Genomic DNA, 19,512 nt, shown 5'->3' on the forward strand with positions numbered 1-19,512 from the left:
TAGATAAAAGTCATTAATTTGGCCTAGAGCTCTAGCACGACTTGTAAGACTGCTCGAGTTCAACTCAAATTCAAGTAATCCTAAACTTAAACGAGCTGAGATAGAACACGGGGATGAGATAGTAAAATGCCCAAACTAACACTAACACAAAAAGCCCTGAACTTAACTTAAAGGCTATGGATCTCATCTTTCATTAAATTCAAATCACTTGCCATGGATCAGTGTTAATCATCTCCAGTGTGGCGTTGCAACTCACCAACTCTAAATTTGAACTCTGCATCTATTAGCATTAGAAAAAAGATTAATAATAATCATAATAAAAAAGTGAAACAAGGGAAAGTGGCCAAAAAACAAAAATGAAACAAAATAAAAGAAAAAGAAAACAAGAGACAGGGATCCAGTGTCAGCAGAGAATAGTGTAGGAAATGATCCAAGGAAACAACGATAAAACCGATTTGATATGAAATCCCGGATTTTGTTCCTGTGTCAGTTGATGAAGGGGTGTACTAATTGCTGGCTTGTTGTGCTGGACCATGGATTCAACAACAGGACATGTCAAGAAGACGACGAATAATTTCCAACTGTAATCAAGGACAGATATTGAAAAAAAGAAAAGAAAAGGTAGTATTAACTACTTACGTTTTACTAAATCGCCATTGAATAATTGTTGTCATAATAATAATGCTAGTTGGTTAATTGAAGGGCCATGAGCTTGGAAAAGTAGTCAAGAATTAAGGAAAGGAGAACCCTCCAAAATTAAAGCCTATAGTTATGTAATAGTAATCTTTTGCTCTCCATCACCATCATCATCATCATCATCATTATACCTCTTGAGGTTCCTTCTTCGCATATTTTAGTCATATACTATTAGTTAGTTAATGGGCATCCCCTTTTCGTCCCTGCCTTGCTAAAGCATGGCTTGATACCCAAGATGATAACATTCTTTAGAGTACTAACATATGTTCTCTTTGTTGACAGTAGCAGTTAATTGAATGTTTGAATGCCATTGGTCCTTTTTCTCAAGAAGAAAAAGTTGTTCACTGGCTTTTTAAGAATAAAGCTGAGGTACCCTTCATTTATGCTCCTAAGCCTAATCTATAAGATTTGCAAATCAGAATCATGGGCCACTAGCTAATATTCTAAAGAAACTCGTACAATTTGCAGGGCCAATACTTTTGATTTTGGAATTTCAAAGAAAAGAAACGAGTAAGATATAATTGTAATCGTAATCGTTCCGAAGGAAAAAACAAAAAAAAAAAAAGAAAGAAGAAGAAGAAAGAAAGAAAGATTGGTTTACCATATGATTAGGTTAATTACTTAATTAGTGATCAATACAAAAGGGCCCTCAAGTTAATCAAATGGTCTATATAGCATTACAGGATTATGGATTACATCCTCAAGTAAGTAGGACCGAAGAATTAATTTACCTAGGGAGCATTATCATTAATAAACATGTTAAAAAATGATGATGAAATGGAAAAGGAAAAGGAAAAGGAAAAGGAGGATGAAGTTATGCTAAAAACATATAAATTTAAGAAAAAGTAATGTGGTAAACTTGTTGGGGTCTGCCATTTAGCAATTACAATAAGGAAAAAGGCTTTTTCGGGGAAGGGAGGGTCGGGGGTGGGGTGGAGAATTGGAGATTCTCATTTGGTTGGTTGTGGTATGATATAATTGGTGAATCGAAACAAACGTATGGCCGTATGGGGGTGGCAGATTGGCCTCTGACATGCACAATCATCAAAGAGTGATTTGAAGTCGAAACCAATGTGAGGGCAAAAAGAGACGTCAAGTGGGCCATTCCATTTGTTTGGGGGAAAATCTTTGCTCCACAGTCTACAATAATGGAGTCTTCATGAACAGCTCCATCGATTTGACTATTCAATGTGCACTAAGACCCGTACCATGTCTCCCAATATATTCACCACAGTTTTATTTTCCGGACCTTTTGACACGTGAATTTCTATTTTACGTCTACTTCTATTCTACAATAAAGATAAAGAAAAGAGATGGATTCAACTAAAGGAGTCTATAGAGAATTTAGAGGAAATTAAATCGTCACTAGATTAGACAAGTATCTTAGCATCTATTGAGATGGATCCAACCAAAAGGGTCAGTGGAGAATTTAAAGGGAATTGAATCGCCACTGAACTAGACGAGTGTCTCTGTATTTATTGATGAATTTTTCTAAAAAATACTGGAGAAAAATGCAATTCAAGAAACTTGATCCCTTAACCTACACATAAGGAGAGCTTTAACCTTTTTCCCAGTGGCCAACTACCTCTACCATAGTTGGTTTATTTTCCAGACTTGTTGGTTGAAGGGAAAAGAGAGATTTACTGAAGCATACCTACAATTGGGAACAAATGCCTCACTGCTAATTTGCCCAACACTTATATTGTTTTCTTTTTTAACTTTTTATTAAAAAATGTAAGTAAACAAGATTATTGATTTACAATTGAATATTTGAAGGTTGGTTTTAGAGATTGGGTTAGTCAAATACTACTGCCTTTTTTTTTTTTTTTTTTTGTTTTTGGCATTTTTATATCCTTGTTAAGGAATTAAACACTCGGAGTCGAGGTGTTAATTAATTCTCCTACTCAGTCATACAATAGTGCAATGATAGAGTCCCTAACCTTTTAATGCGTCAACTAAGACTCATATTGTAATTTGTTGAACCCCTGACCTCCAGCATTACCAAATAATGACCACTGAACCAAATGGCCAGTGACTTTTTCAAGTGTATTCAGTATTTGACTATTGAAGGACATAAATAAATTATTATAGTATTTGATAGTAGATATTTGGTGAGGAAATAAAAACAGGTGCTGTGGATATAGTATCATTTGTCCTCAAGGGCATATGATGATATTTGAAGGACATAAATTCTGTCCAGTATTGTTGTTGTATATTCGTAGAACATAAACGTGTCGTGGAGAGAAAAATGGAGAAGTAGGATCCATGGCAGCAAAGCAAGCCAATCGGGGTTGGGAAACTGTTAATGAGGCTATCTGTCTCAGTGAGTGTCTCTATTTGCAGGGATTGGGACCTATCAGCTGGGGTGGGTCTGAACCTACGACACCCTTCCCCACCCCTGCTCAGAAAGATTACAAAATCATCAGCCCCAATTCAGCATCCCCTTCCATCTCTACTCTTTTTTTTTTTTAAATACGATAAATTTTATTCTATGTCTTTTTTTACTTTACACGAATACTTTACATTAAAGAGGAAAGGGTGAACCTAAGAAGAAATGCGAAAGAGACTGAACCGCTGTCGAACCAGACAGGTATCTTTGCAGTCATTGATGAAATTTTCAGAAAATTCTGAACAGGAATACAGACTAGAGGCTCCATCCCTTGACCTAAATCAGGAAGAGTTTTAAACATCTCCCCAAGAGTAGTGTTGGTTCCCTTCAATCTCTACTTGCTGTCTCCTTTTTTAAAGGACGTATTGGAAACAGAGAATTTGGTTTGGGCCACAGGAGCTGAGTTGTGCAGGACGTGGGACCCTGATAATTTGGTTTTAATTTGTTTAATGCTACTTCATGTGAATAGCTAGTCTCCTTTCTTCCTACTTACTTCCAGCTCAACCAATTGTCAATTGTCCCCAGTGACAACTTGCGAACTGGGGCTGTCCTTCCTGAGAATTTTTTCCTTCCTGGGACTGGGGCTGTCCTTGGCCACTCCTCCAGTAGTTCACCAGTCAAATCCAGTTGTGCTGCAAAGAATGTCTTAAGGATTCAAACTTCGGCTAATGTCCTTTAGTTTACTAATCAAATCCGTTGTTTTAACATAAAAAAGGTCAAGGGGTTAAAGTTTCAACGCCTCTTTTATCTCCACCAAAAAAAAAAAGGGGGGGGGATGCCTTTTTTTTGTTTAGTTGGAATGAGGAAAAAAGATCAGTACCATGCTACTATATTATATAGAACGAGGAGAGCAATGGCGGAAAGGATAATACTATCAAACAAAGTGCATTGCATGCATAACCGGGTCTCTCGGATCCTGTCCTGTGAGGCACTGACCAAACCAAAAGGGGACTATATTAGATGGTCCAAAGATGAGATCTAATGTTTCTTTATCTTTTCCTGCATATATATATATATATATACACGCATAACTATTCAAAGCCAAATATAATCGGGCAAGTTTGCTTTGATTATCAAGATTTCATCATCAATCAGAATTGGGAAATAAACAATGAGAAAGCAATAGAGAATATAAAAGAAGCTTCTTTAATTCATTCACCACATCTGAAAATGTCCCCATCTCTCCCTTTCATTCTCCCCCTATATTTCTAACATAGCAAGCCCTTTTTTTCGCTCTCCAATCCCACTACAGACCATATGGAGAAAAAGAGAAAAACAAAGACTTTCCAAATGAATATAGAAGAAAATAGTAAGTGGAAATATATATTCCCCAAAAAAAAAAAAAAACTGCCTAAATTCTAAAATCGCAACAAACTTTCATATGTCACTGCAGCCATAGTGTTGAAGAAGCCTATTGGCTTCTCTAAGACCGCTGAAGTATGCACCATGTGTAGTTGAATAGTGGGTTCTATGTGTTGCTTCCCCTGCAAACAAAATTTGAAGTGGAGGAGAGGGAGATTTGGGAGCTGATGAATTGCTAATCTTGGGCAATGGCTCAGCCATGGTGTCCATATCATCCCCACTTGATCCAACAGCGACATAACTATATGACCCCAAGAATAGAGGATCATTCCCCCATTTGCTCTTCAAAATTTTGGCAAATTTTATGCATCTTAAGTTGGAGTTTTCTGCAGAATTTGCATCCCCATTGCATGGCTGGTTGGAATCTGACGCAACATGGTAATGGGTGGATTTTGAGAACAAATTGGAGATTGTTGTTGAAACCCCATTAAGGATATCGTCGTCGTTAAGAGATTCAAGCTCCAGGGCCTCTTCACCTGCAAACCAGGATAAGAGAACACTGGACTTGCTGTAGATTGGACTGAGAGATGCTGTCCTTCTCATCCACCAAGGGATGTCTGGATGCCTTGATAATGTGTGGTCTGATTGATGGAAAACCATCTGCAGGTTCGGGAACTTGATGCTGCTCTTGAATTCTTGACCATTTGTTGGACTTAATTGCAAAAACAGCTTGTTAACAACTCCATACCCAAGTTTTGAAATTGCTTCAGTCTTGAAACCAGGAAGTGGAGGATCGAACATACCGGCATCTTCGCGAATTCCATGTTTAAGAACTCCCAGTGAAACTGTCAGAATGACATGGTCTGCTGACATGGTTGAACCATCCAGAAAATGTAGCTTCACTGGCATAGTACCATGACCGTTTGGGACTGCTATCGGTAAATGGCCGTCAGGCTGCCATTCTATTCTGGTGACCTTGCGGCCTAATTGAACCAAACCAGCGGGCAGTACAGAAGCCAGTGACTCAATTATGCTCAAGTAGCCTTTAGCAATGGTTATTTCTTCACCTGGAAACAGAATATACTCACTTTCGGCGTTATAATCCAGAGTATGCAAATCTCCAGCTGAGGTATATGTCCTCTGCGTGTTTTCGTGCATTGCAAAAATGGCCTCTTCGAGTGCTTTTCCGCTCCAATTCCCAAGCATTTTGACCTGATCCCGCTGGTGCTTCATCGAGCTCCAGTAAGCATCCAATCCTTTTCGAAGAAAAGAGCCAATACTGATGTTTCCAGGGCCGCAAGATTTAGCTGCAAGCTTGAGAGAACTGACCGTTTCATCTTCAATCAATTTTCCTTGAGAAAAATCCATCAATTTCTTGAAAAGACTAGAAATTGGTTCAACAAGAGATGGATTCAACTCATATCCGCCTTCAGCTATTGTAACTGGCTCGTCCGAAAAGCTATCCATACACTCCCATGGCTGCTCAGACTCGAGCGAATTGATTTCTCGAGCAATTTTGTGAACTGGGCTACCTTTAATACCGTGGATCCATGTAGCACCTATCTCAATCCTGTCACCACCAAACTCCGAGGTGTTGATCCTCCCACCAATTCTTGTTCCCCCTTCCACAACACAAAGCTCAAACAAATCTTTGGAGCCAGCTGATTTGTAGAGCTTGTTAGCAGCTGTTAGACCAGCCATTCCGGCTCCAATTATCACAATTCTTGGCTTCCTTGTAAGCATTTTTTGAGTATCTCTTGCACTTCCTCTAGCACACAAACTGAAATACAAAACAAAGACAGCAGAGAGTGAAATTGTGAAGTGAGAAATGTACCCTAAGGAGGGAATATATATATATACACACACACACACACACACACGAGAGCAGCATATATTGCCTCAAGAGGGCTCTCTTTTCCCGGCTAGTTTCTTTGTACTTACTTTTACATTGTTTATTTCCATCTAATAAAAACAGGGCTCTACTTTTCTTGAACCCGCTCTAGCCTCTACCTCCAGCTACACGTATCAAATGCCCCAATGAGGCAATGACACTGATAAAACATCTTTTTAGTCTCCCACAATCCCGCTGGATATCTGTAGAACTATCCTCCATCATAATGTACTTGAGAGTGTCATAAATATTAAGGGCTCACGCATCTTGTATGTGTCTGTATGTAGATGAAATATCGAGCAGTGTGTGTTTAGTTACCCCGGGAGGTAGAATATATTGATAAGAACACCAATAATAGGCTGATGATGCCTTTTACCAACCTCACATGTGTATCAGGTACCGACGGCCCACCAATGCCAACACTTTTAATGGTGCTGATTACTCCATCAGCTTCCATCTCATGAACTCCTTTCGATCTTTTCGACCTGCTAATTAGTCAGATTGCTAAACATTGATTAAGTTTCTTTTCTTTTCATTTTTTACCCCCACCCTGTGATGGACAATTATCGTGTGGATTATGTTATCCCTCTCATTCAACGCTAACCTGTGTGACATAGATTTGGTTTACGTATGAGGTTTCAGTTCCATGCTAAGACAGAATTGGCCAACACGGATTTTCAACTGCTTAGATTGGTGTCATGTTTTACTTTTAAAGTTATCTTGAAATAGCAATCTCTTTCAAAGCGCAACATCTGAAATTTGAATCGATCCCTTTAGATTCTAATGTGTTGAGAAGCAGACACCTTCGTGTATTCAGCATGCCCCATATGTTTTTTGGACCCATATGGCGCGTTCTGGAAGCAAACATCAATGGGAAATTTATCTCTACTGAATCTTTAGAAGCACAAAAACTAAACAATAATATTGATTCCGATGATAATGAGCTGCTTAAGAATCAGTTCAAGATAACAGTGCTTTGCTTCCAAATCCATATATATATATATATATATATATATATATATATGTATATATCGATTCCACGCTCAAAAACCTTTTGTTTAGCAACACTAGCTTTCGCAAAGTACAGTTAACTAAAAAATTAATGGTTGAGTAGAACCCTGTACAGCCGTTTTGCTTAACCAGCAAGAAGGCTGAATATATATACATATATATAATACTAGTGGGGGGAACTTGAGGCCTGCCTCAGCCCTTGGACAAATTTTCTACCAGACGTTCTTAGCGGATTTTGCAACAGCTTAGAAAATCCTCCAACAGTACACATTTTGCAAAAGAGTGTGCTTATGCAGATTAATATGTGTAGCTCAAAAGTCTAATCTTAAAGATGCGACATTTTTACTGAAATGAGTCATGGTCAGAGTGCTTTGATGGTTAACGTGCACGTATTATTCGAAAAAAACTTGGATTAGCAAGTCTTTAAAACGGGACTAGAGACCTAGACGGGTCATTTTTTAATATTAATCATACTGGTATTGGAGTAGTCACTACTCTAGTCACCATCTCCAGCCTATTTTTCTCCCTCAAGAGTATGATTAACCAGTTTGCATTAAAGAAATCTATATCCTTTTATCAAATCTTCATAAAAGGCTGTGCAGATATGTAAGCATCGTGGGTTGATGATCAAGGAAGAAATCAATGAAGGGGAAGAAAGCTGGAGCAAGATTAGATGTTTCAAAGGTGATGCTTGAAAAGATTAATTATGTCTATTGCTCTTTTTTGTCGGTCCACGGGTTTTTAGCCGCAGCCCCAATTATGATTCATCATTTTCACTACTTGCAAACGTTATCATTGCTCCTTTTACAAGAGTTTTGATTCCTACGTACCTGTTACTGTTGTAACAAGAGTGTTGATTAAATCCCTGTAATGCTGTCAAACAGAATCTCAAGGCAGATTTGCTTAGCAGTACTGGTATTTTGCGGGATAACATTTAATGAATCCACTTTGGGAAGAGAAAAGCATTCTACTTTTAATTAAGCCTTTTTTTTTTTTTAGTTATAGCCTGCATGATTAAATAGCCTGCATGAAGACGATGGGTGTCTTAATTAATTAACTTCCTCCCTCCAAGAATATATGCTAGAGATGTGTAAGTATCAAAATCTCGTATGAGTTCCATATTGCAAAGAAATTATTGCTCTGTGTGTAAACAATTTGGCATTTGCAACAAAATTTGCTCTGTGTGTGTGTGTGTGTTTGAGTTCTTATTAATCCTGCCAATCAAGCCAAGTTGATATCTGATAAATTTTTATTCTAAGGAAAATGATGTATGTATAATTTTATAGAAGAAGCTGTCACTTGAGACAAAACACATTTACATAAAAATCCCAACTCATCAGTACATTGTTGAAGCTGATACATACAGCATTAAAAAGTTCATTGCAAGTGACCAAATCAAGACTAGTCTAATTATAGCAGGTACTTGCATTCATTATTATATAGTTCTAGTTTGAATTCAAGAGCGCATCATTAATTTGGGGTACTAGACTACGTATAAATAATCACTTAAGGTGATGCATCATTATCGAGGTTTAATATCAATGTCTGATGAAGAAGTCAAAGTAGTCCTTGAGTTCTAAATTGCACTCCACATCGTCTCTGGTGAATGAGACTCCTCAGCATAATCTCCCCCCCCTTGAGCACCCAAAAGGGTTCGAGTCAAATAAGTAGAAATATCACAACATCTATGAATGCTTTCACGGTCGTGCTAGGTATTAGCATACCAACGTGATCGCATCAATTTCTTGATCAAACAAATAACCCATCTCTTGCGCATTTATTGTTAGCCCTATAAACAAAAAAAACTTCTATCTATTTATATTTATATATATGCACCGTGCGAGAGTTTCTTTTTTTTGTTATTTTCTTGTGAGATGTCTATCACTAGTGCAGAATTATTGCAATGAAATTCTCTTCTTTTTTTTTTTTTGTTCTCTATCGTTTCTTTTTGAGTGTTTGTTTAATATATACAGATTACTGTAACTAAAGTTTTTAAAAAACTTATAGCAGACAAACTTGGCAAAAAACTCAAGTGTCAAACAGGATCATTGGTGTTTGTTTATGTAGGAAAGCTTACTAGTAACTAACGGAGTTACAAATTTTGGATTCAAATTTTTCTGCTTTCGCTTCTTAAGTTCCATGTGTTTTCTGCTTAAAAAAATTTTTTTTTTGAATAAAGATGGAGTTAATAAACATTTGATGAATTAGGAGGGTGGCTCGGTCGGTCCATCAATGCTCTTACTTAAAACATATGAAGAAAAAAAGCAAGAAAGTATTATGGGTTGTTGATTGTTGATGATGGTCGGTTTCGATGAGACTAGCAAATTTTGCTTTTTTTCTTTTTTATGTTTGATTTGGAACAATTGAAATGAAAATGAAGTGATGGGTGGTCTTGTCCTTTTCATCTCGTCCTGGTGTCTTTCACTTTCACTTTCACTGCTTGGGGGTTGGGGGGCTACGTCACCCACTCCTTTTCTTCGTATATAATTTCAGACAAGAAAAAGGAAACCCCATGCTATGCTGTGCTGTGCTGTGCTGGGCTATGTTTGTCATTGCAGACTCTTCTGTTCATCATTTACGGCGCAATCTATAAATTATTGTACACTTCTTATTTGGACCATTCGGTTGCCGTCCGATATACTACAACTACAACTTCCAATTGTAATATGTTTTTTTCCGGTAGAAGAGGGGGGGGGGGGGCATGCTTTCTTTTACGATTTGCATTATTGCTAAGGGGTCATATGCATGGATTGGCCTTGTAATTGCACCTTCACGAACGAGTGATTATTTAGAACTGAGCATCACATTTGTCCGGTGAAAGAGTAAGTGACAGGCCCAATCCCACGATTACGTTAAAAATTGGCCCTGCATGGCAGCCTGAAATTGCTGCCTGGGCACCCCGCGGACCACCATTTTGGCCATTGTCACGTTTGAAACCGAGTCCCCTGGAGAATTTCCCCATGCAAGAACAGTCAATCACATGATAGAATGGCTTATTCCCAGTGAAACTAGTAGAGAAATCAATTCTTGTGCCAAAATATAAGTCCAATGCTGCTCAAGAAGAATGCTTCTGCTAGCCAGAGGAATTGAAACTTTCTCGGTGGATTAGACTTGCCACTCGTACAAAATAGCAGCAGGGCAGAGGCAATTCCTAGTGATGCAGCAATTACAAAAACCAGAAGCCATGACTTTTTTATAAAGAAAGTTCCACGTTACTGCCAATAGGACAGGGGCTAATGCAGTTGACATAACTGCAATTAACTTGGACCATCTCTCCCCACAAATTACTGGAATCGTCAATTTCCTAGGCAAGTCAAGAGGCAATTCTTGTGTGCACAGAATTTTTCTGAAAGAGCACCGTAGTACTATATCTTTCTGTTTAACAACTGCATATTATCCTCACCATAATTCTTTAAGGTTGCAGAATCATCATCTGCAACAAAGTTGCCTGCAGTTCTGGGGATTCCTGTCGGTCGTTTTTCACAAACGCCAATTTTCAGTTTGGGTGGCAGATTAGGCTTCTTTTTCCCTCTTTGCAAGAATTTCTGATGCAAAAATGGAACCAACATATATAAAAGCAACAGAGGTAGAAAAGCAAGAAAGAAACATTCCCTGTAATACTGGAAGAAATAACTTTTCAGCTTTGGTGCCTGATTGAAATGCTTATGATTCCAACGACCACACAGGACACAAGAAATGCACCACCCAAAATGCTATTCAGGCCAATATCATCAGTATTTCATCTCCCATGAAAGTATGCCGGCAAAAACGTCCGATGCGCCATTTCTAAGAGATAGAAGAGTTACACCAGCAACGGTTGCGGAGAGCTTCAAACATCTTGATAAGCCCATTAGCGAGGAACAAAAGTAACTGTTGGCAGTGTCACCAAGGAGATAGAAAAGCAATGCTAGCCAAAAAGCAAGCAGACTATAACCAAGTCCTGGGCTAAATGTGCAATAAAACAGCTCCAGATAGGAAACGTAGTCCTGTGGTTGACATCCCAAGTGGGATTTTACATATAAGCACAGCTCTACTACTTGTAGGTTTGAATCTCATTACAACCATTATCTTCATTCAACAAGATTTGGTAGTCCTTGATAGAAGGGTTTTTCCCTTGATGAAGTTGTTTAGGAAATTTGAGTTTGAAGATTTAATATTGATACTGAGGCATAAGGTAAGAAAAAGGAAGATTACGTTGAGAAAAACAGTGAGACACTCGGCTTTGCGAATTAAGAGGAACAATCCCATAGTTTAGCAACCATAGGGAGAGGAAAACAGAAAGAAAGAGTTTTGTGTGGGAGAGAAAATTAATGAGGTCCGATGTTGAATGAATCAAGAATCCTAACAAATGTCTCGTACAGGGGACATGCATGATTGAACAATCACAAGGGACTTTTTGAGGAATAAAGAAAGACTTAAAGAATCACACTATATAACCTATTGATGCTAAGGTTTATGCTTCGAGGAGATTCTCATTAATAATTTCGTGACCATGCCGAATACACCTTAGTTTCAGGTAGCCAAGGTTACCATTTTTCAGACACTGCTTCCCACGGTTGGTAGAATAGAAAACTAACATACGATATTTGCTCTAGCTAGCCAATATACATTTTCTCTAGTTATGCCCAGAGATAAGTCGGCGGAGGGATGGAGGTGGGGAGATGAAAGGAGATGGGCTATTGTATCATACAAAATGTCAAAAGCTATAATGGGCATGGCTCCAAATTTTTGGATCAAGAAAGCGAATTGCTGTAGTAAAGTGCAAATGGGCTCGAACTAATGGACAAAATGGAGGGACTTCCTTCCGCGTCGTACTTTAAATGGTTACAAATATTGATGAAAATCTGTCGTCATAAGTAAAAAAGTTTATATTATTGAATGAAATTTTTTTCTTAAATACTTGGTAATAAATTGAATAAATTGATAGCGATTTTCTTTGACCACGAGACATGTATTGTAAGAGTTTCTATCGAAAAATTTTGAAATTTTCATTCTACTTAATCACCTAAACTACTTGAATGCATGCCTCTTTGGCAACTTGATTACTTTACTCATCTTCAAATCTTACACGTATAAGCTTGATGGATAAAAATAAGGGCTAATCTTATGTACACTAACAGTGTATACACTATTACAGTTAGATGTATGACAAATGAGTAAAATTTAGATTTCAAATTTAAATTTAAATAAATTGTCATGCATCCAATGACGACAGTATATATGTACACTGTCAATGTAGAAGATTAATTCTAAAAATAAATTACTAATTCAGCAAAGCAAAAGGCATGTTATTTTACTCCATTTCAGGTGTTGATGCACAAAGTCACCAATTTTGGAATTAGGTTGACATAATTTGTTGTTGATAATGAACTAGACATTGCCATGTCATTTGAGACACTAACCGTATCAATTACCTTTTTAATCTTAACTCATAAGTCGTAACTGAAAAATATAGAACCTAGATTACATAGATGGATTCTGAATTTATCCTTTCAACATTCGCATACTTCTTATAGCAATAGCCTATGTCTTGTCTTGCCTTTTTCCGAGAGCAGAATCATCAAAAAATTTAAAATTCATCATAAGTAAAATGCAATTTTAAGTAAGCATAATTTATGATTAATTTCTGAACAATGAAATTAAGTAAAACACACTTACTGCTTTTGAAATCATATATTCTTTATATGAATGAATGGAGAAACCTGACTCTCTTATTCTTCATAGGACGTTTTACTATGCAAGAGAGTTTTTCAACCATCATTTATCTTTTTCGCCCCTATTTTTCTCATTGACAGATCCCATTTTTCCCACCGATGGAGGCTTTCACTATATTTTTTTGAATCAACAAAATGTTGTGTTCTACCACAGACAACCACCTACCACAGATAACCAAAAAAATTTGATTGTTTTTTTTCACAACGGAGAAGGTTGGTTTGACTTGAACGGAGAAATTTTTCCAATTTGAAAAAGTTCCATGCTCAATCTTGGAATTGTCAAATAAATATATGTTTGACAAGTTGATAGATCTAGCCATGGGTAAATTCCGTGGGACTAACTGCTTCCTTCAGATCTATGGCATTACTACTATAAAGGAGGAAAACTGTCCAAATCGCTATATTATTATTATTCAACAGTTAGATGGCATTCTAAAGGAGTATTTCTAGAATCAGCCCACCACCAATCATAATCCTTGAGGTTTTTCTTTTGATGGAAATATATGACAAGATTATCGACGACAAAACTATGTATGAAAAAAGTTAAGGTTTCTTAGAAAGAGATATACATGTTTTTATGTGAGGAATTACCCTAATCGCCTCTGGCCGACAACAGGATGACAGTGGAACATGTATCGGTAAACAGGTTATTATGCGCGCAGCTTGGGGTCCGTAAAGATTATCTTTAAGGCCTTGCTGTGGAAAGGACGTTTCTCATACTGTCTGCCCCAAGTTCTGCCAGCTATATGCTTTACGATGCACCTTAGTTGTCTTCTTTATCATGTGCTGTATATTAAGATTGTTTTAACTTTTTGCTGTTCTACTAGAATTTTATAGCTTTGTTTCTACATATATGCCCAAAATGTTTGGATTGCATTTTCCATGATTTTTCATGGGAAAATTACTGTAGCGATTTGATGTATGCGAGGGAAAAAGGTAATAGGGAAATGTGATCACGGAAAACGACGTAATTTCCCGACGAAAAATCGCAATCCAAACAAGGGGATGTGAAATTGCTCTTGAGAGGATGGGCCATTTCGTTTTCCCTTTGAAGTACCTATTTAAGGCGTTATTTCATTGTGTTGTTAATGACAATAATACAAGCAGTAGTCGTGGATGAAAAGTTTTGGCTGATAATTCTGTATTAACAAAAAATGGACATGACGTTTTAAATATTGTCTCATCGAGACTGTAAAATCTGACTCAGTCCTGCACCAGTAACATTTTAGATGCTGAAAAACTTTATCTTCTACTTTTTTTTACTGAATAACTGTGCTATTTTTTTTTTTTTTTTGTAGGAAAATCTAGTACACAACAAATCGTTTTATCATTATGCATTAAATCATATCATAGTAGATTGCTAGTATTGTTTACAGTCCGTCCATATCAATTTGCTAGTATTGTGCTTATCAAATAGGTAAATTAAGTAGATGAGGTAGCTCTGATTTTTTATAACTATTCCGCCGGGGGTGTAATAACTTGCTTCAAAGATCTTGCCGAGGAGAAAATTTATCATAATGGTGTAATGGCTAAAAAAGTTTTTCTTGCTAGAGAAAAAGTTAAGCTTTTGTTTGCTCTGTTCAATTGCAAAGATAGTAAGGAAAAGGAGTGGAAAGACGACATGCAACTTGAGATGGGGTGCTTGGGGCAGATGTTCAATGATATACTGCCACCACCGCAGCCTCCCGCATCCTTAGTTGCAAAATACAAGTCTTTTTGTAAAGTAAAAGATTATTTGGGGTGAGTTTCTAGACCTTTTTTGGTGTTTATGAACTTTTTATGTTTTATTCCTTGACTGAGTTTTATTTCATTTTTCCTTCAGACCAAAAGTGTATCATCATTCATATCTCGTCTCATGAAGAGCGCGAAGCTTTTCAGATTCATGCACGTCCAAGGTTGAAAGGTAGAATGCTACAATTAAAAAAGGGATAATTGCAGAAACCTCCCCTGAGATTTCTGACATTTGCACTGACCTCCCCTCTAGGTTTAGAAATTGCATTCACCTCCCCTGAACAGTAACAATTCGTTGCAGAAACCTCCCTGACAGCTTGATGTCCCATTAAAAAATTATTTGTAGAAGTGAGATAAAACATTTCTTCCAATTTTGCCCTCATCTTGCTTGACAATTATTATTTGCTTGACAATTGCTTAGCTTAACTAATTATCTAATTAGTTAATAGTTAAGCTAATTAACTATTAACTAATTATCTAATTAATTAATTAACTAATTAACTAATTTCTATTTATCTAATTTACTAATTAACTAATTATCTAATTAACTGAAGTTGTTGTCTGTCTGAAACTAACAAACTATTTGCATGTTAAACTAATTAACTGCTTAACTAATTAACTAATTAACTAACTAACTGATTAACAGACTATTTGCATGTTAAACTATATGCAGTACGCATTACCTATTTAAAGTATCGGCTCTTTATGGGTATTTTATTTTCAAACATTTAATTTATGATAAAAACATCAATGTTTGTAAGTAAAATTCAAAAAGTGTTACAGTAATATTCTTACAAAAAGGGAGGGGCATAGGCCATAAATTAAATATTTGAAAGTAAGAATATTGATATTTTTTGTAACACTTTTTGAATTTTACTTACAAATATTGATATTTTTATCATAAATTAAATGTTTGAAAGTAAAATACCCATAAAGAGCCGATACTTTAAATAGGTAATGCGTACTGCATATAGCTTAACATGCAAATAGTCTGTTAATTAGTTAGTTAGTTAATTAGTTAATTTGTTTAACATGCAAATAGTTTGTTAGTTTCAGACAAACAACGGGTGTGTTTGGATCCCTTGTTTTTGGGGCTATTTTTGAAAAACTGTTTTTCACATTCCAAATGCTACAATAAATGTGTATTTCCAAAACAACTCCAAAAACACCATATCCAAACATTATATAAAAAATAACTACATATGTACATTTCAATTATGTATATTATATATATTATATTAATATAAATTGAAATATATAAATTGAAAATTATATATACAGTATATATTATATAAATATTTATATACATTAATATTATACATAATATTATATATTATACATAATATAATATACATAACATGTAATATTGTATACATAAATGTGTAAATATTTATACATAATATATTATGTACATTATATTATAATATATACATTATTAATGTATAATATTATTATGTACATTATTGTGTATAATAATGTATAATAATGTTAGGTATAATATATAATATACATAATATGTAATAATGTAATAATGTATATTATGTATAATATATTATATTATGTATATTATATTATATATATACAATATTATGTATATTATACAAATTGAAAATTATATATTATATATTTAAATATTATATATTATATGAATATTTATATAATGAAATATACAATAAATATTACAAATTGAAATATTATATAAACACCCCATATTTATAATATTATAATATTTATAATTAATATTAATGTATATTATATATATTAAATATTTATTTATTTATTTATACATATTATAAATATTTTATTTTACTTAAAAAATATTTTTACATATTTATAATATATTTATATGAATATTATATATTATATAAATTATATATAATATAATATATATTATATATTATATATATTATACATTTATATAAATGTACATTTATACATAATATATATATTAATGTATATTTATAATATACATTTATATTATTTATTATATATAATATTATACATTTATAATACATTTATACATTTATATTAATATACATAATATTAATTTTACATTTATACATAATATTAATACATTTGTACATTTATATTAATTATAATAATGCATTTATACATAATATTAATATATATTAATAAAATTATAATTTATACATTTATATAATATTCATTTGTAATTTATACATTTATAATAATATACACTTATACATTTATAAATATATTTATATTATGTATTATATGTAATATAATACATTTATAGTACATTTATATATTTTTATATAAATACATGAATATATTTATTTATAAATGTATTATAAATGCATAAATGTATATTTATATAAAAATATATAAATTATAATTTATACATTTATATAATATTCATTTATAATTTATAAATTTACAATAATATACACTTATACATTTATAAATATATTTATATTATGTACTATATATAATATAATAAATTTTTAATAAATTTTTATATTTTTATATAAATATATTTATTTATAAATATTTATAAATGTATTATAAATGCATAAATGTATATTTATATAAAAATATAAAATTTATAATTTATACATTTATATAATATTCATTTATAATTTATACATTTATAATAATATACACTTATACATTTATAAATATATTTGTATTATGTATTATATATAATATAATACATTTATAATACATTTATATATTTTTTAGCGAATATATAAATATATTTATTTATAAATATTTATAAATGTATCATAAATGCATAAATATATATAAAAATAAAATTATAAAAATTATAAATTATAAAAATACCCAAAAATATGTTTTAAAAATACCTCTAAAAATAATCCAAAAAATATCTACAGTAAAAGCTTTTCATATAGTTTTTGAAAAACAATCTCAAAAACAACTAATCCAAACGCACTTGTATTTCAAAAACGAAATGCTACAGTGCTGTTTTTGAAAAACAACCCCAAAAACAGCTAATCCAAACAGAGCCAACAGTTTTAGTTAATTAGTTAATTAGATAATTAGTAAATCAGATAAATATAAATTAGTTAATTAATTAATTAGATAATTAGTTAATTAATTAGTTAAGCAGTTAATTAGTTTAACATGCAAATAGTTTATTAGTTTCGAGTAAATAACAGCTTTAGTTAATTAGATAATTAGACAATTAGTTAATTAGATAAACAAAAATTAGTTAATTAGTTAATTAATTAATTAGATAATTAGTTAGTTAATTAGTTAAGCAGTTAATTAGTTTAACATGCAAATAGTTTGTTAGTTTCGGACAGACAACAGCTTTAGTTAATTAGATAATTATTTAATTAGTTAATTAGATAAATAGAAATTAGTTAATTAGTTAATTAATTAATTAAATATTTAGTTAATTAGTTAATAGTTAATTAGATAATTAATTAATAGTTAATTAGTTTAACTATGCAGAAATAGTTTGATTAGTTAATAACTATTAACAATTAGATAATTAGTTATTAGTTTAACTATGAAGAAATAGTTTGATTAGTTAATTAGTTAATTAGATAATTAGTTAATTAGATAATTAGTTAATTAGATAAAATAGAAATTAGTTAATTAGTTAATTAATTTAACTATGCAGAAATAGTTTGATTAGTTTAATTTGTTTAACAAATTAAACATTGGTTTTGATGAAAGTACTCAAACCTTTCATCTGGTAAAGTCAAATCCAATAAGGGTACTCTAGTAATTTCACACACTTTTACCTTTTAAATTAGTTCCAACTTTTTCTAGGGGAGGTTAATGCAATTTCAAAATTGATAGGGGAGGTCAGTGCAAATGTCAGAAATCTCAGGGGAGGTTTCTGCAATTATCCCATTAAAAAATACAGAGTTTGTTTGGATTGTAAGTTATTTGGGATTATTTGGGATATTTTTACTGTAGCACTTTTTGTGATGTGATGTATACGAGACAAAAAAATAATTGGGAAGATAAAAAGGTGTATTGAAAATTGTAATGATGATGTAAGCAAATAAAACTGGGTAAATTATAAATAATGCTCAATCCAAAATTCCAAACAAACCCACAGTTTCAGTCGGGTACTGGACTGCTAGGATTGATGAGGCGAGTATCTGCGGTGCAGTACTTATTTACCCTTACCTTAAGCGCTAAGAAAAAGCTAATGAACTAGCTTGTCCGGTGCAAAACCCACCTGTTGACATAAAATGTTGTTGATAATGAACTATACATCGTCATGTCATTTGAGACACTAACTACATCAATTACCTTTTTAATCCTTTCAACATTCGTGTGCTTCCTGTGGCAATAGTCTGTGTTGCCCCGTCTGTTTTCAAGAGCAGAATTATCAAAAATTTAAAATTCATCGTAACTAGAATGCAATTTCAAGTAGCAAAATTTATGATTAATTTCTAAAGGCAAACCTCCCTACTGTTTTTTAGATTATATATGCTTTGTATGAATGAACGAAGAAACTTGACTTGTTTTTAGCTTTCTGATTAAACGAAGGCAAAATTTGAGTTCCTAAATCGTCGGCATATATTTCTCTAACATTTAATTTTCAACATTGTTTTCGATGTTGTAGCTACAACTCTTTTTATAGGACCCTTGCATATATAATTGGAAATATGAATACTTGCCTTGTTCCCATGTTTAAACATAGGAATGTACTTGATTGAATTTGTTGAAAAAAAGATAAAAAACTAAAATCTATTGTAATTTATTAGAACTTTCTATAAAAGGTACCTAATGTAAATTTGTTTAAATAATTCTTTAATTCATTAGAAAAT

At 33.3% G+C, this 19,512-nt stretch overlaps 1 protein-coding gene and 1 pseudogene across 1 annotated transcript; both read right to left on the reverse strand.

The window, feature by feature from the left end:
- Window positions 1–4,208: 4,208 nt before the first annotated feature.
- LOC113774892 (probable polyamine oxidase 5) lies at window positions 4,209–6,596 on the reverse strand. Its single transcript, XM_027319543.1, has 2 exons — window positions 6,329–6,596; window positions 4,209–6,167 (listed from the first exon to the last, which is right to left on the reverse strand). The coding sequence occupies exon 2, from the start codon at window positions 6,128–6,130 to the stop codon at window positions 4,463–4,465; it is 1,668 nt and encodes a 555-aa protein (XP_027175344.1). The 5' UTR covers window positions 6,131–6,167; window positions 6,329–6,596; the 3' UTR covers window positions 4,209–4,462.
- A 3,481-nt stretch (window positions 6,597–10,077) lies between these two features.
- LOC113773529 lies at window positions 10,078–19,373 on the reverse strand (annotated as a pseudogene).
- Window positions 19,374–19,512: the final 139 nt, after the last annotated feature.

Source organism: Coffea eugenioides, chromosome 6 (genome assembly GCF_003713205.1).
Source record: "Coffea eugenioides isolate CCC68of chromosome 6, Ceug_1.0, whole genome shotgun sequence".
NCBI classification, from domain to species: domain Eukaryota; kingdom Viridiplantae; phylum Streptophyta; class Magnoliopsida; order Gentianales; family Rubiaceae; genus Coffea; species Coffea eugenioides.

What these genes read in the sequence shown, in the direction of transcription:
- LOC113774892 (XM_027319543.1), bottom strand. Translation starts at nt 6,130, where the DNA reads ATGCTTACAAGGAAGCCAAGAATTGTGATAATTGGAGCCGGAATGGCT.